The following is a 23,011-nucleotide window of genomic DNA, read 5'->3' on the forward strand; positions in this document are numbered from 1 at the left end:
AACCTTTATTAGCGATGAACACAGCCATACCTCTACAAGAAATGCACGTGACTCAGGACGTTAATGCTTGTAGTCATGTTTTAGACTTCAAAGTATCAAAAGGTCGTTTGTCATCTTAAAATAGAGCGACTGTCAATCAAATGTTTTGTCAATCTTTGGTAAGAAAGCCTACATGTTTGGGCGCCGAGACAATTCAACTCTGAAGAGTGGCTCCTCTTCCGTCAGAGAAGTTCAGCTCAGGATTCACTGCAATAATACTCAGAATCTGGGACTTGAGTCATGAGTTGTTTGAGCTGAGTGTTGAGTGCTTTAGAAATGAATCGTCCTCTGCTGCTGGTGATACAATACCTGTTGTCAACATGTCGGGGTTCAAACTTTGGTGGTCACTATCTAACCAACTATGGAACACCAGCCGAGTTCCTGGTATGTATACTCTTGTATAGATTCACAGCGTCTGTGACGCCAAAGGCTTAGCCTTATCGTGGAAGTGTTGCGTCGAATTCCCGATTTGATTCATCTCATTGTGCAGAATGTATACTGTATCACTGTAGCCTTTTGTGACCCAAAATATTTAGTATATGAAATAGCTGTGATATAGCTATCGTTATTTCAGCTATAAAATATTTCATAAATGTATCACTCTTTTCAACACTGTAATATTTTGTACTTCAATCAAACCTAATTTTAAAACTAAAATGCATTAGCGGTTTTCAGTAGGTGCTTTTGATATTACAGAGTTAAGCAAAAATCTCACTGAAGGCGATTTTTTAGAGGCTGTTGACAAATATCCCAAACTCACCAAACTGCTCATTGTTACATTGTATGTTAAGGTTGGTAAAATTGTTCCAGAGTGAATTTGAGTTTGTTTGAAACCATAGACTGTTAAGTGAAAAAAGGAAAGCCACAAGCTGCCAGTTAATTTGAACAACTGTGGCCAGTGTTTATGTTCAAGTGTAGATGTTGTTTTGTTTGTGACTGGCTGAGGCTATTTAAAGCACATGAACCTCGGACCAACACAACAAAAGTGGTGTGTCCGTATTTCGAAAAAGACTGTAGTTTATATTTTATATATATATGTATGTATGTATGTATGTATGTATGTATGTATGTATGTATGTATGTATGTATGTATAGATATGTATATATTTATATACAGAGAACAATCGATCACAATCAGTAGACGTGCAAGCATTGAAAAGTTGGGATTAGTAAGTTACACGCTTACATGTTATAATAATACCACCAGGATAACATGAGTTATCTGAACACCATTCAAATCTCACTTCATGCTCTATGGACAGTTTTTCATTTGTTTTTAGATACGATGCTTATATTTTCTTGGGATAGAGTTTATAATGTGTTTAACTGAGCAAGACCGTTTGAGATGACATCCTTATTGGCAGAGATATTTTACTTGCATTTACAAAAAAATAACCAACTCATTAACAATGATCATTAAAAGGTATTGATAGTGCTCCATGTATATCCATGACAAAATGTGGTATTCATAAATGATATCCTCTTTTCATGCTAAAATTGCTATGTCGCTTAATGCTGTGTGGTCATTTCATCATTGCTTCAATAATTCTTACTTCGTGTTTTTCTTGAAAAGATATATTTCCTACATTTACAAAAATAATCGGCACAGTATGAATAATTGACATTAAACGTTGGTTATAGGAAACATGCTATTCACGTTATTATAAACTATATACCTCTTGAACAAAAAGTGGAATCCATAAACGAAAAGACATTCATACAAATTTGTTTGATACTTTTTGATCACAGTAATGTACTTTTATTTAGAATGTTGAATAGAATACTTCTCAAACCTGTCAAACAAAAATGACACTGAAAATAATATACAGATAAGTATCAGTTAAACACAACCTGAACCCAAGGATGATTTGAATATCACGCCCAGAGAGGTGCTCATGGGAGACCATGCGCAAGACTAAACGTAAAGCACGTGATAAACACAATATGTCAAAAGTCATGGGGAACATATTAACGTCCTGGGAAGGCACCAAATGCATTGGTGTAAAATGTCATAACTGTAATGTCAGTATGAGTGAGTTAAGTTTTACGCTGCGCGCAGCAATATTCCATACATGCGGTGGCGTGCCAGGTCTACACAATCCATTGATCAACAGCATGAACTTAGATCTAAGCAACTGGGAACCTATTGCCCAATCAGTGAGCCTGAACGTCCGTTTCCATTAGTCACCTCGTACGACAAGCGGGGCTTACTGAAGACCAGTTCGGATCTTCACGAGACCGCGAAGCTAGGGATCTGCTGGAATAGATGCAGACGTTTCAAGGTCGAGGATTCCGATGCTGAGAATTTGCAGATGGTATCCGAAATGAGGCATGACTACCTGCCATTTGAGAACAGTGACACAACAAGATTTCTGGCCTATTGGCACACTTCCTTCATTGCGAATAATCCTTTTCTATTCCTCTCAGACTGCTAGTAAATTTTTATCAAATTTCAGTTTAAGTTCTGTCTTTGTTTTAATCAGAATATAGTACTAAACATTTCAGTTTGGTTTTTAAAGCATACATAGTAACTATAGTATTTCTGTACACATACTGATGGGCACAAATATAGGAACATTTAGAAATGGTAGTTTACCGGATCAGTGAATCAGACCTGGTTAATGTTTGACGTCGACGTAAACACTTTGATAAACGTGAAATTGATAATCTATGTTTTAGATTTAAGGCAATTATTATGGATTTCAATGCTGATATGTCGTATTATATTTTGGTAATGTGTAATTTCATGATGACAGATGTTTGTTTATTGCTCGTTCTTGCATTAACCTAGCAACACAAACTACTTCAGTATGTTTTGTTTAGTTCTACATTCTTTAGTGCATCGCTACCATACATCACCCAAATATTCACAGCTATTCCTGCCGTCATACGTTCCTCTGCTTATTTCAATGAATATAATATATTTTCAATAGAGTGGTGCTCGATTGATCCCCGTATGTATCTTTCTTGTTATTTCTCGCTATCAAAACTATTCGAGAACTGACATGTAACATGACACTGTGGTGGTTCAGATGTCCTCACTTGCCTCTTTGACTGGTGTGATCTATGCATGTAAATATAAATTCTAGCAACCTGTTATATGAAGGCACAGCAGTGACAACACGTCGAGTCCTCGGCAAGACGCTTGCTGCTGCTGTAGTAAAGTCACGATTTATTACCCGAGTTCGAGGAAGTACTGGCATATTTGTTACATATATCTATCCTGCCAAACTTCTATTTCCTGGTTTCGACAAAATATAATATTCACCTCTATCTCAACTAGCAAGTCGCCTTTTAAGATTTGCAGGGTTTCGTCACGGGATTTAACGTTGATTCATATTCACACATACACAGTTAAATGTCAGAACAGATATTCTGTTGGCGTCTGTGGGTGTCAGTTGGACAGCCTTTGACGTCTTTTGCAGTAGAAGTGATATTCGGAGACTTTTGACAAAAAACACGAACAAAGCTGCCTCAGAAGACGGCGTACTTTGTCTCACACACATGACCTGTGACGAAGGATGTTTTGTAAAATATTTTTTTTAAGTTTTAGGATACGAATAATATAACATATCTGTTACACATGGAACATACGTACCGCAGAAACGGGAGAATTTACAAGAGTTCGTCAGACTATAGCATGTTTGTTCAAACGAGTACACTAAAAGGTAGATTTTATGTGCTATATATTTTTAAAAGCAAAAACGAAATAAAATATGATTGTGGTTCGTTTAAACCAGGCCACTGTTTGTCTGCTGACTGTAATCACCACTACCTCGACGCTTTGACAACACTCGAGGTTTTTATTCATGTATTTCCCCACATGAGTACAATGTGTGAAGGCCCTTTGTGGAATACCCCGCCGCGATATTGCTGGAGTATTGCTAACATTAGCGTTGAACTCACTATCTCACTCTGCTATCATAATCAACTGCAAACCTTATCCCAGACCAATGGGTCTGAACGGCAACAACAACAACCGCAACAACAACAACAAAAATATCAGCCAAAGTCGTTATCAAAATCGTTTATTTTTTAGGTTCATATAAATAGCATCAGATATAAACGACCCAAATCACAACACCTTTCTTAAAACGGACACGTATCACCACCAGCATGTATTCAGAGTAAAGAAGTACACAAACTTGTAAAATATGAGTAAATGTCGCGCACAAACTCAGATGCATTCATCAAGCATATGATAAGTGCAAACTGTACTCATACCTCATCATTCATTTCATCTCCTTTGAAGATTATAACAACTATTTCATTAAAAGGGGTTAAAAATCGATTATGTAACACTCTTTGATTGATTGGGCGATAACTAATTTGTCCAAGCTGACGGAACATGAAGTAAATGCTTATAAACTTGCTTTTACTGGCGTCAGTACGTCTGTAGTATATATGTATTATTGGTCATGGGGGTGATTATACACTTCAGTAGCTTTTAACAGTGACCGATGGAGAAAGTTTCGAAATGTGCTAAGCATACAAATTGTATTACACATTTATTTATGTTTGGGTTTAAGAGGAAGTTTGAGGACAGAGTCGTATTTGTGCGAATCCGATGCATATGGTGATTATTTTGATGCCTTTTCTTTTGTATGAAATTCTCCATGTTGTCTAGTTTCCGTATTAAGTTTATAAGAACACCATATACACATGACTGGGCACGACAGAGTTGATGTTACTTGCTGAACACTTCAGTCAGCATTATCCCAGGGCTTGATAATCAAAACGTGGAAGACAATCCAGTGATCGAGTAACGAAGTAACGGACATTTCGAGATATTTTCGGCCCCGGCCACTTGTATATTTTTGTTGAAATGCGTATGACGAAGGGCAGTTATGACGAACTATACCATTAAAAAAGTAGACGATATTCCATTCATAACATCATATTCCATACCACTAACCACTGCCCACGCATTTGATAAAAAATAATTTATATCCATACAGATGAAACAATTCCAAAGGGATGAAATAAATTGTGACATTTCACTTCATCATCATTTTCCTCCTGTTCTTCATCATCATTTTCCTCCTGTTCTTCATCATTTGCATTTAATCAATCTTGTAAATCCAATATCCCCTACTTTTTTATGGTATATACTTAATTGTCCTTTGGAGTTCATTATAACCGTAATTGAATGTATTTATAATAATTAACTAATTAATTAATAATGTGTGAGTAGTGCCCTTCCCCATCAAAATTTTACATTATCTTCCACGGCAGCGTGATTATGTCCTTGTTCAATGCTGGTAGGGAAACAAGGATCTAATTCAATGTAACGAAACATGACTTGTGACTGACGTACGTCAGTTATGATATATACGGTATAAAGCTGGCTTGATGTGACGGAGTCGTGATGTATTGAGCGTGTCTTCCTTGAAGCTGCACCATGACTCGTGTCATACAAAAAACCGACAATTATTACACTATCTCTAAACGCTAAGTGGACAAAACGAGAAGATTATGAGAGTGGCCAAGGGTATGTAGTGTGCGCGAGAAGACACATTAATTTCCAAATTTGACATATCTCCCGACATCACGCTAACTCATTGTCTCGGCCGGGTGACCTCTTTATGTGTCAGTAAGTTATTCAAATATAACGTGATGTCCTTTCATGGCTCTTTTGATTACGTCATTGTGAGAGGTAAATGTGTCAAATGTGCGTTTATTTTGTCTTCGGTACATCTTTAGCATGTACATTTATACTTTTAACATGGAAATGACTAGCCATAAACACGCGGGTTAGAATATTGGCCTTCAGTAATCCATGCTTGTTGTAAGAGGTGACTAAGGGGATCGGGTGATCAGGCTCGCTGATTTGGTTGACACATGTCACCTGTCCCCAATTGCGCAGATCGATGCGTTTATTCTGTTGATCACTGGATTGTCTGGTTATTTACACACCATTTACACATATTGCTGAGTGCGGCGTAAAACTAAATTCACTCGAGCTCAAGTGCTCACCTGAAAATATTACGGCACCACGCTCTCTGAAATCTTCTAGGACGTACACGTGACTATTGCAAAGTCACCTGTCTAGTACGAGATTGTGTAGCTTTTGTCAGTCTGAATCTGCATGTGTATATATCAAAATACGAAGCATGAGACGGTTTCACTGGGCAATTATGAAAAAAGACACACCGATATCATCCCAATAAACAGACACTTAAGTAGTCTGTCTCACATTCGCTGAACCACATTACCTTCCCTTGTGCATAGCTCTCCTTACAATGCGCAGGCCCTAAAAGAGAAAGTCTAGATTTTCTCGGTGTATATCCCACCACACACACACACGTAAACCTCCCCCCACCCCCAAGCCTTGAGTACATTTTTTTGTTTTGTTTTGTTTTGTTTTTTTGTTTTGTTTTTTTTTTGTTTTTTTTTGTTTGTTTTGGGGGGTTTTGTTGTGTGTGTGTGCGCGCGCGCGTGCGCGTGTGTGTATTAGAGACGAAACGTTAGTCTCATCATCTAATCTTCAATGTACCTTGCTGAAACATCGATTTGACACCGATGCCATCTGTGGGAAATGTCGGCATTTCCCAGATTGATTCGTCGGTAAACTTCAGGTGACATTTGCTCTCCTGTATTACCAACTGCCCAGGATATATATGGTTACCATGTTCAGTATAAAATGAATTTTTTTGTCAATAGTAATATTCAGAGTTGGTTCTGTGTAACTGAACTTGGTTTTTGTCTAAGTTTGCAAAACGTCAAGCAATTCCTTTCAGTTTCTGACCATCGACATGGTATTGCATTCCATTTATCTCAACAACTTCCTTGTACTATAAAAGAGTATCCACCATATGGACTGGAGTTCAAAATGGATTCAGGTTTTTGGGGACCAAGCCCAGTTTGTTAAGGCAACCATTTGTTGTGTTAGGTTACCCAGAGCCTAACTGTTTTGGACGTTTGTGTTTTGTTGATATGACAGTGTATAGTTATTTGAATTCCCTGGTGAGGGATGAACGATTCTCTTTTGACTTAAGCTATCTGTCAGAAGAAATTACATTCGGATTGTTGGTATTTACTACTGTTCCTCGATGAGTCTAACAATGAATGTGCATAAATTGTCTGGACGTTTCTGCGTGTAGGGGGCGATTCATTAGGACGTGTGTCTCCATTTCCTATGGTGAAGCACTGCAACAGTTGCATGCTGTAAATATGTCTACCAGTGTGTTTTCGTTCCTATTCGTTGTTATTACCATGAACGAATTTGTTAATAGAGGAATGATCACATAGTTGCTCGCTGCCCGAGAATAGTTCAAACCCAAGGTGTGTTGGCCTCACTATCGACAACCACAGACTGTCAGCTCTGTTACTTAGACAATACGTAAAACGTTTCGCATATCTCCCTGAAAAGTTCGTATGTTGTACATTTTGTTATGTTTAAAGAGGAGATAACTTAATATTTAACACATGTATTCCTGATTGTTAAAGCCATTCCGAATTCATGACAATAATACCTAACGACAAAGGGGATTTAAAGACGTTAAGATATATTTATGTATTCTAAAATTGATTTGTACCATAATTTTAATCGTGAAACTAATAGGAAGGTATGAAAAATGACTGACAAGGGTAGCAGGTCTGTATCACATTGAAGTGCAAGCGACTTATCACAGAAACTACAATCAGGGATGCGGTGCTTCAACCTGACCTCAGGTCATCACCATGGAGTAGCCAATTGTGGACCTGGAATATAATCTCATTCATTTTAATTCTGTTTGACTGATGAATGATAAGAAAAGTATAATATTTAATAATTTAATACAATTTTCTTTATACTTTTTGTTATTACTGGGATATTTCTTTATACTTCTCTTTTTTGCTTGAGATACAACCCTGATAGATATAATTCTGACTATTTACGGTTACTTTTCATTCTTGTGTTTTTAACAAAGTCCTGTCTTGGCATGCGTATGTGGACACAAATCTTTGAGTTTCAAGCTATTTTTATTATATCTAACAAACTGCACGTGTGTGTGTGCTTTTTTCTCATATGTAAACGTTTTCTTATATTTTGGATATGTCTTTATCCCTTCGAATGGATCACATATTGTAGCTTTATTTACGTTTTTGCATAGTTTTTTGGATGTTTCGTTACCTTAAAACAAACATTACAGTTTGTAGTTTTCCTTATCCCATATTTTTCTTTCATGTGGTCTATCTTTTTCATGTCCATTCATCTACCGTATTGCTTTTTTCTCTTCATTTACACTATTTTCTCCTTGTGTTACATTTCCTTAGTAACTCCTGTTTAATTTCTCTTTCCAACAAACATACCATTGGGACATACACACCTAGTGAACTGCACAGGGTGGAATTACATACATTAAATATTCTATTATATTTAATCAATACAAAGTAAACTTAACAGTAAAAGAAAGGCAAATTGAGTTTTATTACAAAGAAAGGTGTTACATTTAACCCATGATTACACTGTATGAAAGGAATCATGGGCCACTACCGATGGTGAACAGTGACGTTTAAAGAATGAAATCCTTGATAGTGACAGGATATCCCCATCATATACAATACGCAACATTCTATAGTGACCTAGACCTGCCAGGCATGACTGACATTGAATGAGTTCTCATTGAGTGAACAATTCTCTAGGAGAAGACGTGCGGAATACTATTGCTTGTGGTCATCTTCCGGTTTGAATTATTCGTCCCAGCTCGTTCTATACATGCCCGATCCCATGTCGGATGGAAGAGATGGCCAAGGTGGTGGGGAGGGTGCTGTGTGAACGCCTGTTCTCCTGCTGAAGACACTGTAGTTGAGATCGAACGTCGGAGAACTTCAGTGCTCTGAACTGCAGTCTTCGCACGTTTGCAGAATACTAAGGCAGAGGTCGTGAAACAGCTGAAACCTTCCCACGCCATAATCAGCCTAACCTTCGTCACCTCCCCACACTCTTCCCTCGGCTCTGAGGAGATTAGACTTCGATTCATCTGATGTTGTGCCCACAGATGACATTGCCAAAACCGATCAACATAAATGCGACGATTGTTCATACCTGCAGTTCACGTCGGTCGATGGCACCAAAGGTTCGTGTTTTCCAAAAATACATTTCAGCAAAGTCGCATGAGTTACAAAAGAGGAACGGAATGTGACGGCTACATTTGTGCACATGTACAAAGTTGCATATGAAGACGTATGGTATGAATTTGCAACTTTTTTTCGTCTACAAGACGATGTTTTCGGGCTACTTCTTAGCACCGTCACTCACTTGATGAAGGGACAAGAAATAGCCTAGAAACGTCACTGCCTTCCACCTTCTAAGTGTCCATCAGTCATGGTATAAAAGCATACTGAAGATGTGAACATGTTATTAAATCAATTATTGTACCCAGTTCAGTGATATATCATATCGTTTACTAGCGTTTCTTTTGCTGTTAAGTATATGTAAAATTGTATGTATAACAGATAACCATGCATAAGGTATGTACAAAATATATTTACGATTATATTTATATACTTTGTAAAGTATTAACATGAAAACAAACAGTAATAGAAAATGAACATTTCACAATATGGGTAGAGTGCAGTCTAAGTAAACTTATCCTCAGTACCTTTCGTTACACTCCACTACTGAGTCTAACAAAACCTTATAGGAGGTCGCGTAACCTTTGAGATTGACCAATCAGAACACAGCTTACCAAATCGCGAAAGTGCACATTCGCACATACCTTTTGAACTTTCTATCTCGAAAAGGTTCCGAACGACTCCGAATGCTATTTAGCGTAGGCTCGCTTCCGGGTGATGCACACGGCGTCTACTAGTCGCTGAAAATAATACTAAAAAAATACTAGTCTTTTGGCAATATTAAAGGATGTTCTCTTGCGGAAATATTTGCTAATGGTAACGATATCAGCTGAAATCCAAAAGCGCATATACTGCAGGTCAAATAACTGTGTTATATGCGGATGTTTGTGGAGAGATCTGTGTCAGTGACCTGAATATTTTAAAGTCCCTCCCATCCCTAAATAGTATCCGTTGTCTGATTGGTTAAATCTATCTAACCTTCTCGCGTTTGATTGGACGGTCATTGGTAGCTCAAAGGTTACCTGACGCGACCTTCTACTAGGTTTTGTTAGACTCAGTGGTGGAGTGTAACGAAATACACTGAGACTACGTTTACTTGGACGGAGGTATAGTATTTACCTCTGCAACGTCATGATTTCAGTCATAAGACGAACGTTCATAAGCAAAAGTCAAGTTGGCACATATTGTAACGTTGCATGTACGCCCAGAATGACCCGCCCGCAGCTGATGCGACACTTAGTTATGGAGAACAATACACAGGGAGAGCAATACACGAGGAGAACAATACACGAGGAGAACAATACACAAAGAATGTCGTGATGTTGCCGAGAACGTTCTCATGGATATAACCGTCAGATTCTCACATTCGCCTTCATGATTGATTCGTGTCACTTTTATTCATTGTCTGTCGTCTTCTTGTGGTAACGTTTTGCTGACGTTTGAATTTTTCGGGTCAGTTTTGGAGAAACCTACATTTCCACTCAAATGATCATCGGGCAAATTATTGTGTAGCAGTATATATTTGCATACATACACTCTTTAAAAACAAGAAACGTGACATATTGTTTTGGAGTTTACGTATGATTACTGAGTGCATGTAACAGATTCAAACATGACATTATTGCTCAGTTACTGTAAAACCACCTCTCAGCGGTGACCCACAGAAGAAAGGAGAAGCCGAATGCTGTCTTGAGGAATGCGGTTGTAACTCCAGGTTGACCTGACCTCCCAGTATTACTGTATCGGGTCCATAGGTTTGAGATGTCTGTGTACTGCAATGCTGGTCCTTGTAAACGACCGATGACGTTGTGTCGTTGAGCTTTTGTCAGTTCTTTCATTCTCATGTCGTTTATAGTGGTTTAAAGCAATGCATGTGGAACACCATCACTTTTCAAAGCCTACAGTCGTTGACTTCAGCTCAAGGTGATACACAATTTCATGATGCACGTGCATACCAAGCAAGGGGTCTTTTAGCTATTCACTACCGACACTGTGTAATTCATGTGTCTGTTTTAAAACGTTTTGTCGTTTGCAACCATTCCTCCGCATGTTGGGACTGGATTGGTTTGTGCCAAATATCTTCTTAAAATTCTGTTTTTCCAATGTCAAGTTTCCTTTTTTAACAGTATTTTTGTCCACCCTTAATGTGTGTGACTAAGACCTGATATTTGCCTTAAAACCTGCAGACCTTTTCCAGGTACACATCAGCGGCCTGTAAATAATCGAGTGAAAATCCAGTGATCGACATCACGATCATTGATCTGGAATACAATTGCATGTGTCACCCATTAGAGCGAGTCTACCACATGATAGTTTCAGTCGTCTCTTGCGACAAGCTTGGGTTGCTGAAGATTCACCCTGATCTTCAGGAGTTCCTTCAAACCATAACCCAAAACTGTATCACTTTCAAACATTGGGAGAGCTGGCGTTTGTCGTTTAATATGTCTATTACTGGTGCGTGAGTAAATATCTAACAACATATTAAACAAACGTCACCCAAGATCAAGGAAGCTGACAATTTTCCTTGAGAGCGCTTTTCAGAATCCACGACTCGCATTTGTGTTCGTGTTAGATGAGTACCAAGTACGTCATAATTGCAAGATTGGGCCCTGCTATATTTCCTGTAAACATCTTTTGTTGCCTTCAGCAAAGCTTTATTTCTGTGGTGTCTTTCCATTGTATTTTCTTCCTGATGTACCTTCCCTCTTATCATGTCCATAACACTTGTATCATCGCTTTATGAGTTTTCGGACACTTCAGAAACATTTGTGGTTTTTTTTGCTAATCGATTGACATCACAGACAAGACATCACATTAGATTTTAAAACACTTTATCTTTAAAACAAGAACCCATGAAGTATTTACAATGTCTGTTTGGCGCCAAACAAATCGTTGTACTGCAAATAAACGCCGTATGATGTCCGAAAACAGATAATCCACGGTACAAGAAATGTTGGTCTCGGGGTTCCTGGCAGGATGGCTTGTAATTTTCTGTCTGTGATGATTTCAGGGCGATGCTCATCTAGAGGAAGGGCAGGGGTTTGGTGATGGAGATGTAGTTCAAGCTTTTAGACTTCGGCAACGATTACATGCAATACATACTTTATATACTCAACGGGTGCACAATTTTCAGCCGGTTCAATTAAAGAGTCAGCGAGCTCATGTGCCTCAAGCGGCGACGACTGAATGCCCTACACCAATTCCTCATCAGGTCACACATTATCCAAAGGAATTACTGAAAACTCCGAAACAGCTTTTATCAAAGGTTGAACGACCACTAAAGACAGATCAACAAACAAGACAGAACAATCAACAAAGGGCTTCTAAGAAGTCATTTCTGGAAGGATATAAAAACGAACTAACTCATTTGATACAAAAAATGTCACTCCGAAAAGGAGGAAGGCAAATATTGGAAAAACTTAACATCCTTGACTCTTATATTTCTCCGAGAACTGGACAAGTGAATTCCAGGATGACTCTAAACCCTGAAAAGATAGATCGTCTGCTTCGTGTTTTGCTGGGACTCAAATCATCCAGTTCTGGGAGGAACGTTATCCATCAGCTCGACCTAACAAGATTTGCCCGTCTTCCGGACCCTGTTGCGGTCACTGCTACTTCTTCGGGAGCTCCTGTTTCGAACTCTGATGTGCCTGTTGACCTTGACTTCAGTGCCTACAACTTTAATGGCGGTCCTAACGGTGTGGACGAATTGCTCCAATTGGCAATGGACAGGTACAAAAGGCGCAGTGAGTACGGCAGCCATTTTTTTCTTAGTTTAGACACTTTTGCAAAACAGCAACAACAGTACATCATCATCATACATCATACATCAGCTACTACAACAATAATTATTTATATAAATAATGATAGTAACAACGGTTACTGCTGTCGTGCAAAAAGTATTCGGACACTTATTATTATTTCGGTGTTGCATAAATAGTTTTCATGAAAGTTTAGTATGGATCTTTGGCAAATTTGACAGGCAAATTTCAAATCATCTCCTCACATGGTGTCACTTAACTGATGACATCACATTTATAAGCTTATGTATGGTTCCACAACGCACAATCCGATAGGCCAGAGAAGTTCACGGCACTGTACACATGTTGATTAAATTGTTACCATATGATAAATTAGCAACAGAAATTATGTGATCGTGGGTAGGATATTCCTCATAAATGTACAAAATCTGACTTGGATATTACGAAAATTAAAAATCAATGAAAAGTATTTATGCTACACTGAATTAACATGTAAGTGTACAGAAATTACATCCGAATGCATTTTGCACAACGCTGTATATTTTATTAGATTTTATCAATTCGGACTTCCTGAACGTCTGACGTATTTATCAGAGGAATAACGTGACGGGGTCTAGGCAGAGAGAACTTGGCTACGTTTTTTCAAACATTAGAATTCCTCCTGGCACAATGTAGTGAAGATGTGAACACTTCACTGCGCATGTGCCAGCCTCGTTTGATGACACAGAACCTGTTAAAGAGCATCACGACACAATAATATGTTCAGTTCCCGTAAACGGTTACTGAACGAATGTAACATTTGTTATGCTGTTTTATACTTTTCCTAAACGTGCTACATCTGCACAGCTATTACCTTGCTTGTGTACAGTAGATCTTGAAACTATATACCGCTGCACGGTACAATTCCTTGTTTTAATGACGTCAAAATCTATATCATTGCCTACATCAGTGTCAACATCAACATCCATGTCACTGCTCACACATCGTCAAATCTATATTTGTGTCAATATCAGTAACAATACCAACGTTGATACTGGTATCTGTGTAGATAAAACAATTCAGAAAAAGGACTCGGAAGCGATGATATAGTAGGACTATTTCGTTCCATCTCCAGGAAACTAACCAGAAAATTCAAGTTCCACGCAAAATGTCTCCCTCGTGAAATTGTGTGATCACATTCAGCATGAGCCATCGTGGAAAACAGACTAAATGCTCACACCACCGTTGTCAGTTTTAATTGCTGGATGGATGTATATTTTAAAAAAACACAAGAATCTTGCACAAAATTATCCTATCACATCAGTTCTGTCACATGATTCAATCTGCAATAAAGGCTGATTCTGACAGAACATTGTGAAGCATTATTTTTTCCCATTAATTGCTTTGACTGTTTAATCTGTACATGTGTTTTCCCCGTGCAGGTAAGATCGATGAGGTGTATGATCGCGCCCCTGGCTACATCACGACAGAAATGGACATGGTGCTGACCGATAACCAATGGAGATACTTCTATGGCAACATGGCGTAGGTGCATCGCCATCTTTGATTTTCCGCAACATGTTTTCGACATTTCACGTAATACAAAATATTATAATTGCTTCATTTACTTGCTACATTTGTCTTAAGCTATACTAAATGCTTAGTGCTCCGGGTTTATTATCAACAAACAAGCTACGTGTATTTATCTTATGACGTGTTATAGTGTTAAAAATGTGGCTTGACATGTACAGATTTCCCCCAAGAAGAGGGAAGCGTTCGACAGACAATGATCCCCCCGAGTTGATCCGACACAAGCGAAAAGCAATCAAACATAATCGGTACTACTGGCCTAGCAAAGTGATTCCTTATGAAATCAACGAAGAAGATTTTAGTAAGTGTAATTGTGATTCTTCATTTGAATTCAATTTCATTTTAAACGATTTTCATGTGTGAAAGCGAACAGTCCGAGGTGAGTGGGTGTCATATTTTGCCGTTATTAGGAACGTGACAGCAGTATCCCACCGATGGACCCTAGAAATGGGCTTATTGTATATGCTTGAATAGACCTAGGGCTACCGTACAGATCCATCTAGCCAGACAGATAGATATCTTCCCGAGTGATACGTTTATCTCATCCACTTGATACTTTCACGAGGAGTACACTAACAATTTAAGGTCACAAGATTAGGTGAACATTTTGAGGCTGATATTAGAGTCAAACAAAATGTCCGCTAGGTTGACTGAATGTACAAGTAGTTCAAGAATTAACTGTATATGTATTTATCTGAAATGAAATAGTTGGCATATTTTCATTTCTCTAAAACCATGGTGACGAATATGATAAGACTGTATTTCTTTTTTTCCAAAATGAGGAGAATGTGGATGAATACTGTTGTGATACAAAAGAGCATTCGTTTGTTCAAACATTGATGTTACATGATAAGTCGAACAAATGATGTTTCAGTATTTCAAATATTTGAAACATACACGTTGATGATAAATGGGGTGATGTTTTTATAAAAAAAGCATAGTTTCTTTAAATGGAAACTCCTCATCACACAAATAGCTCGTCATGAGCTAATAGTGGAAGTATTTGCACAATGGGTTTATTGTGTCAGTACTCTTCCCCTTAAAGGAGGCGACAGTGATTGAAGAGTGTTCTAAAGTCGACTGTACTAGCCTGTGTAGCGTCATTAACCTCTTACCTTAATATAGCCTAAAGAATGCAGCTTCTCAGCCGTAACACACTCGCTGGAATATAAAACCTACAACTAAATATACTGGAAGCGTCAATTGTTGCAATCTGTCAAGATATTTATATCTTTGTGAATAGGTGTTTTTGATGAAGTACTGAGAGATTAACAGACTGTTATCTCTGCCACAACATAAGATACATGCAGACAGTGTTTTTATACTACGAACGTTGTGTAAGGGTATAGATCAGGGTTGGGTAAAGCAAGAGATTCGTGTTGGGGTGGGTGTGAGAGAGTACGTATGTATGTGGGCGTGCATGCATGCGTTCGCCACTAATACCCAACTGTGTACAAAGGATACACAATCAAAACTATGTTCAGGTTGTTTCTGAAGTGTGTTATTTTGCACGCCAGTATGTTTAAAGTGTACATCACTTTAACGAGCCTTCTGTTTGAAAAGAACATAGGCTTTAAGCTGACAAGTCATGATTTATCTCGAACACTGTTCAAAGCGGCTTTAAACCTAGTTCTCTCACTAAAATATATGTATTTACATAACAAATGGTTAACTCAATAACAGTGTTCCTTATCATGTTAAAGAGCAGTACTGAAAAAATATCCAATGAGAACAACCAAAATTTTATTATGGTTACTTTTGTGCTTGAGTATACATTTTCTTTTCAGGCTGGAGTGACATCATGTTGTTTGAGAGAGCTATGTACGACTGGGAGCAGGCCACTTGCATCCGATTCAAGATGGCTACCAGCAGCGACATCAATAGGATACGCTTCCGGAATGGTCCTGGGTTTGTATAAATATTGGATTGGTTTTGTGATATTATATTTGATAGCATCTAAAGCTGCTGAAACACGTTCAGTGTACGTGTGCCTGAGGACACTCAAATAACGACATGATCCATAAAGTCATTGTGACGTCTTGTCTTGGCATTTATAATCCAATGTATCCGGAAGTCATAATATGTTATTGATGACAAAATCTTTATTATTTCTCGAAGGCGTTTGACGACTAAATTGAAGTACACAGCCACTGAACGTCTGTGGGAAATGATACAGAACTGTCAGTGTATTATTATTGCAGTATAACAATAACGTTGGACGCATTTTGCAAACGTTGCAAAGCAACGAAATGGATACAAACACAACTCTCCATCTCACGCAGACGATGCATATTTGAAGGTGGCACTTTTAACTAAATATAGATCCGGAAAAAACAAACATAAAACTGAACTATTTTGTGCATCAAAATATGGATAATGTTTCTTAAATCAATAATGCAACTAATGTTCGTAACTTGGATGTCATAATGCAACATGTCTCCGCCAGTACGTTCTTAATCATGTTGAGAATCTGGTCTTTCAATTTTAGGAGTACAAATTCGCCCAACATTATCTCATATTGTGACTGAGAATAGTACTGACTGCAGTATATATTATAGGATAGTGAGTGGGTGAGTTTAGTTTTACGCCGCACTCAGCAATATCCCAGCTATATGGCGGCGGTCTGTAAAACATCGAGTCTGGACCAGACAATCCACTGATCAACAGCATGAGCGTTGATCTTCGCAATTGGGAACCGATGACATGTGCCAACCAAGTCAGCGAGCCTGACCACTCAATCCCGTTAGTCGCCTCTCACGACATGCATAGTCGCCATTTATGGCAAGCATGGGTTGCTGAAGGCTTATACTACCCCTGACCTTCACGGGCCTATTATAGAATAGAGGACGTGGCGGATGTTCAGTGCATGGGGTTGTATTCTGTAACTTTAATATTTTTGTGTTGTTGTCATCGAGGGGCGGCGGGGTAGCCTAGTTGCTAAAATGTTCGCTCTTTCACTTGGTTCGATTCCCCACATGGACACAATGTGTGAAATTTGTGAATTTGTGGTGACGCCCACCCTTATATTGATGGAGCATTGGTAAAGGCACGTTAAAACTAAACTCACACTCTGTACATGTCTATGTCAACCAAGGTCGTGTTGTTCATCTTTGGTAAAGTGACGGATCTCTCCTTCGACGATAACTTTGGGTTTTTCTGAGTATGCTCCTGTATACAGTATTTGATCTGTTGAACATGTTTATATCATGGTGTGTAATCAAATGTGAGGTTGGTTTTGCCGTTGTTGTAGGTGTAGCTCCCACGTCGGCATGATCCGTGGCGTCCAGAACATCACCCTACAGGGACCATGCAGGATCGTGAGTAGCATCAGGGTGACCTGAATCCTGGCTGCGTATCTATGATCTCTTTCATACAGGGCCTCGTTTCACAAAGCTATCGTAGATCTACCTACGTCAGTCGTACCGCCGATACTGTAACATACAGATTTACCGTAACGGTAATCGTAGCCCAGGTTCCGATATTTGTCATACTTTCAGGTTAGTTTCAAGTTAGAACATTTGCGGATTTTACAAAAGTTTGGCCCTAGTTGCGATACACACGCAGTGATTGTCGTCGGGTAGGTGCCGACATTAATATGAAAATACGCCCCCTTGTTATCTGATGGTGGTGTAAACCAATGTTTACCTCTGTTTATAGCGTCGTATTGTCCTTCACGAAATTGGTCACTCCATCGGACTCGTACATGAACATCAGCGGCCCGATCGAGACGAGTTTATCACGATTCTTCACGAAAACGCCCGACCTGGTACGGAATGGGACTTTAAGAAACGAACCTGGACGACTGTGGTCAACCACACCGTTGGCTACGATTATAAATCCGTGATGCACTATGGTCCTAAGGTAGGTCAATGCCTTCTTCCTGAGAACTGGAACTGTACCGTATCTCTGTTATATCATGTTGATCCTGCATAAGTCAACGTCTGCGGCCCACATTGTGTGAAGCTGTTGCCAACATGTGCATGTGTACACCTTAATCTTATCTTGATGAAACCCTAACGCTTTTTACGGTAATACACGTTTAACTTCACCTTGGCACTCATTCACTTATTCGCCGAGGCCCACTCACTCACCCACTCACTCACTCACTCACTCCAGGCTTTCTCCATGGACCGGATCCGGCCGACTATCCTCGCTAAGGACACGAAATTTCAGGACGTCATTGGTAAAGTGACGGAGCTCTCCTTCGACGATAAGAAGCTTGTCAACCTGATGTACAGGTGCAGCAGTAAGTACCCCGAATATTCACCATCCCGCCACCCATCAAACCTCTTAAAGTCAGTGCACATCGGGACAAGCTGCTGATGGTTCCACACACATCATTTGATAAAAATACGCTTTGCCTACGAGATGCGTACCATTCATTCCAAAATGTCCCCTAACTGATCGCAATCTCTGGTTCAAACGCAATCTAACATTCGCGTTTGCATTTGTAGGTCACTGCCCAGATACGTTGACTTGCAACCAGGGTGGCTATTTGAGCAAAAATTGCAAGTGTATCTGTCGGCCTGAGTACCCCAACTGTGAGGTGTATAGGAAGAGGGAGACACGTGACTTCAGCACTTTTCGTTTCTACGACTACGATTGGATGGCCCTCTTCGCAGCCTTTTCCTGGAACGCCCTGAACACCGTCAGCTTCAGGAACGAGTGGATCAGCTCCGCAGACCCATCTACGGCAATGCCGAGCACAAGTCCAAGGGCTGCACTGCCCAATGCCCTCAATGAACGATTCGACACCTACATTCCTAGACCAACTCCGGAGCCAAGCAGAGTTGCCACACTAGATGTACATACAGCTCCGGTGCCAAACTCTCCAACTGTTCATCTACAGCCCCTTTCTCCTCCTCCTCCTCTGTTACAGCAGAGATTCGTCCCACAGGTGAGGCGCCAGCCTGTATCCTACCGCTTTCCCTCGTTGCGATACAGGCGCAGTGCTCAAGTGGACAATAAACCCGACGGCAACATTTTGTTCACTAACGAAAACGGAGTGAAGTCAGTTTGGGAAATGAATCAGCCGAATGAATTTGAAACGTGGAGGTCACGTGGTCCTTTCCTTCACCTCGTGAAAAACAAAATGCACGAAAGAGATTCCTTAGACACAAATGGTTTGCCAGCAGCTTCACCAACAGCTCCATCATCGTCAATAGACTCTTCTTCCAAGCGACGGGTTCCAAGGGCTGTCCGGTTCGTGTACAGAAACCCACTTGAACGATTGGACTCTTATAAACGCCGACGCAAATCAAGAAGGAAGAGAAAGTTGAGCCGAGCTTACTTCAGGGGGTTTAGCAGAAATGAACGGGAAGCCAGAATTAGGTATGCTATATACAGAGCAGCGAGAAGACGAAACTCTTATTGGAAATGAAATGTAACTTCAACGTATGTACAGTATGGTGTTACTATGGTCTTCTCCCAGCAGGAACGTCTCTTCTTTCTCTTCAGGTAATATATGCTCTTTAAAAACATCGGGGATCCGTCGAAAAAAAAATAACATGTTTGCATTTGTGAGAAATAATAACAGTAATAACCGTGTCATAATTAGTAGTGAAGTAACTGCATTCAGTAATAAAGTAACACTTTAAATAATATGACTAGCAACGGATATGATTTAGATTGAATTTTTTTCAAAACAGACCTTCTTAATAATACTGAGTACTGAACATGAGTAATACTTCCGCGATGTGTAAAACATTCGTTCACTCGAAGTGTGCCTAGTACCGGAACGATTTGTCATTCATTCATTCATTCTCCTGACGACATGGGATTCCCAAGGGCCATAACAGGGAGCCTGTTGCACTCTTCGTAAAGCTCCTGGCCAGCGCTCTGCCAACGTGGTTACGAAGTTGACGCCCACGTGTCATGTCATCAGATCTGTTCAGTATTGTCCAGTAAACGTTCCTAGTACAATATGAAGAGTGGCTCGGTCAGTTATGATGATGCCACCTAACTCTACAACCCACCTCGGGTCTGTGGACAACACGTGGACACACCACGTGGCCGTTGAACATAAAGATGGGCTGCAAATTGTGGTTTCGAATGAATCAATTCTGTACTCATGACGTTGACCTGGAACGCTTGTTTTTCAGTCATCCAATCAAATACTATCAAATATTTAACGCCTTGTCCCCTGCAGTCCTTGTTCTAGTGTTCAACCCTGCACGAAGACGCTCTGTCAGTAACAGACAGCTCCAGTTCAAACACAAACAATGAATGGAACGACGAAATTCACAACAGTCTGAAAAGCTTCAGAGAAAGTAATCGACCTGCTTGACAGTTGCAAAATCAGTTATGGCTGTGTCACGTGTACGCTATCGGATATGTTTGTGTGAAATGTTTAACAATTGCTAACATACTTCTATAGGATATTTGCCATTTGTTTTTGTAATAATTGTATTACATCTGTATTTCCTGATCCCCAACCTTTTCAAAGAGTATATATGTCCTCTACCTCGCTGTGGTCATATGGCACTGATACATCACTGCAATGCTGTTTTACTTTGATTTTACTTTGGGTTAAATTTCTAACCATGGGAATCTTTAAAAATTGTTAAGACAAGATGCAATTTCAACGAAAGGGTTTATAAAAAAAGCAATGTCATTTCAATTTCTTAAGTAGACTGTTCTTTTTTCTAAAATAGGAAAGCTACATTTTAGGTAGTCAAGGACAGTTTGGAACGTATTTTGTATGTCCTTGGCAGTCTATGGTGAATTATTTTATTTGTTTTTATTGTTGTTTATTAAACTGTAAACCCATTTGCCTGTAGAAATAAAACAACATATGTAAGAATTACCTCCCTTTGAAACAAATGGCATTTCCCGAAGCTTTCGCCTTGGTGTGAATGCATTTTGGAAAACATTGATAGCAGTAACTGCTTTTGTTTCGTAACCGATCCTCCACTGAAACATTAATCATGTTTCACGAAATATGATAATGACAGTTCATCCAGATAATGATGTCTGCGATTAATCCTTGGAGTGAAGTTTGACGAGACAAGATAAAAATAAACCAAAGATCTCCACGGTCACTGTTTTTGTTGTACAGTTAATGAGTCTGTCATATGAGTGAGCGAGCGAGTAAATTAGAAAAGTATTTTTTTTCAGTGCTGACATATAAACCTGACTTGCTAACAAAGTCTGATTTCATGAAACCTCATACGACGGGAACGGGATTTGAACCTACGAGCATTTATCAACGGAAGCAATGTTCGGATAATACGGGACCTCGATGTCAAACATGATCTAGGAATCCCTGACTCCTCCGATTGTCACCCCGTTCCAACTTGTCCCCAGGTTCCACTAAAGGTGGCAACTCTCTACATCCACTTCTCTCGTCCTTGACAGTAAGCTGATACTCCGACAGAGAGGTAAAATGTCGTCAGCCTGTTAAACCTGCCATCACACTACCACTCCTACCATCCCTGGAGGTTGATATCTTGATAGGGTTGTTTTGGGGGCAAACATCGATTCTTTCTACAAATATGTGACAATGTCACATATTGGTGATGAAAATTGTGTAAACCTGTTCCAAACACACATTCATTGATTTCAGTGATGACCAAAGAACTCACTCAACTCTGCATTGCAGTTCACAGCGATTTATTACAAGACGTGGCTACAAATTATTGCAATACTGCTCTTTTGAGACAAACTGATGATATTCTAGTTAACTTGGAAGCCAACTAGTAAGATACATCTTATTTATCTCAGAAGCCAACTCGTGAGATACATTTCATTTACATACGAAGCCAAATAGAGAGATCTGGGAAAATTTTATCTGGGAAGCCATCTAGGAAGATATATCTCATTTACCTCAGAAGCCAAATAGGGAGATAAACCCCATTTACCTCCGAAGAAAATAGGGAGATGCACCTCATTTATCTCGGAAGCCAACTACGAAGATACATCTCATTTACCTAGAAAGCCAGTTAAGCAGGTATATTTCATTTACCAGGAAAGCCATCTAGGAACTCATTTACCTCGGAAGCCAATTAGGGCGGCACAACTCATTTACCTCGGAAGGCAAATAGGGAGATGCATGTCCTCTTTGAGAGGCATTTTAAAAATTGTAAAGATGAAGCAAAAACAAATTCTATTGACAGTCAACTTCATTATTGCAATGAGTGCGTCGTTTCTGTGGAGGTAGTAACGTCGTTATCAAGCAACCGCCGTTATCATCCATTTACCAGGGAAGCAATTAGGGAGATACACCTCATTTACCACGGAAACCAACTAAGGAGGTATACTTCATTTACCAGGAAAGTCAACCAGGGATATACATCTCATTAAACTCGAAAGTCCGTTAAGGAGGTATCCTTCATTTACTTCGGAAGTCAACTAAGGTGGTATCCTTCATTTACTAGGGAAGCCAAATAGGTAGACACTCCTCGGAATACAACCACAAAGATACATCTCCTTAAACGCGAAAGCCAAATAAGGAGGTATATTTCATTCACTTCGGAAGTGAACTATGGTGGTATACTTCATTTTCCAGGGAAGCAAAGTGGGGAGATACATCTCATTTACCTCGGAAGCCAACTAATGAGGTATGCTTGATTAGACCTCATTTC

The 23,011-nt window shown here is 39.5% G+C and overlaps 1 protein-coding gene across 2 annotated transcripts; it reads left to right on the forward strand.

The window, feature by feature from the left end:
• The first annotated feature begins 135 nt into the window (after nt 1–135).
• Nucleotides 136–21,469, forward strand: LOC137281466 (uncharacterized). Of its 2 annotated transcripts, none has more exons than XM_067812707.1 (9): nt 136–423; nt 12,110–12,845; nt 14,282–14,384; nt 14,591–14,730; nt 16,217–16,337; nt 17,680–17,746; nt 18,087–18,290; nt 18,546–18,675; nt 18,884–21,469. In XM_067812707.1, the coding sequence occupies exons 1-9, from the start codon at nt 316–318 to the stop codon at nt 19,807–19,809; spliced, it is 2,535 nt and encodes an 844-aa protein (XP_067668808.1). In that variant the 5' UTR covers nt 136–315; the 3' UTR covers nt 19,810–21,469. The 2 variants fall into 2 exon arrangements, with proteins under 2 accessions (XP_067668808.1, XP_067668809.1); XM_067812708.1 differs by having other exon boundaries at nt 12,233–12,845.
• The last annotated feature ends 1,542 nt before the right edge of the window (nt 21,470–23,011 follow it).

The sequence above is a fragment of the Haliotis asinina genome, chromosome 4 (assembly GCF_037392515.1).
Source record: "Haliotis asinina isolate JCU_RB_2024 chromosome 4, JCU_Hal_asi_v2, whole genome shotgun sequence".
NCBI classification, from domain to species: Eukaryota; Metazoa; Mollusca; class Gastropoda; order Lepetellida; family Haliotidae; genus Haliotis; species Haliotis asinina.

What these genes read in the sequence shown, in the direction of transcription:
- LOC137281466 (XM_067812707.1), top strand. Translation starts at nt 316, where the DNA reads ATGAATCGTCCTCTGCTGCTGGTGATACAATACCTGTTGTCAACATGT. An exon ending in TACTTCTATGGCAACATGGC is followed by an intron (nt 14,385 to 14,590) that starts GTAGGTGCATCG and finishes TGACATGTACAG; the next exon opens with ATTTCCCCCAAGAAGAGGGA. An exon ending in TACAGGGACCATGCAGGATC is followed by an intron (nt 17,747 to 18,086) that starts GTGAGTAGCATC and finishes CTCTGTTTATAG; the next exon opens with CGTCGTATTGTCCTTCACGA.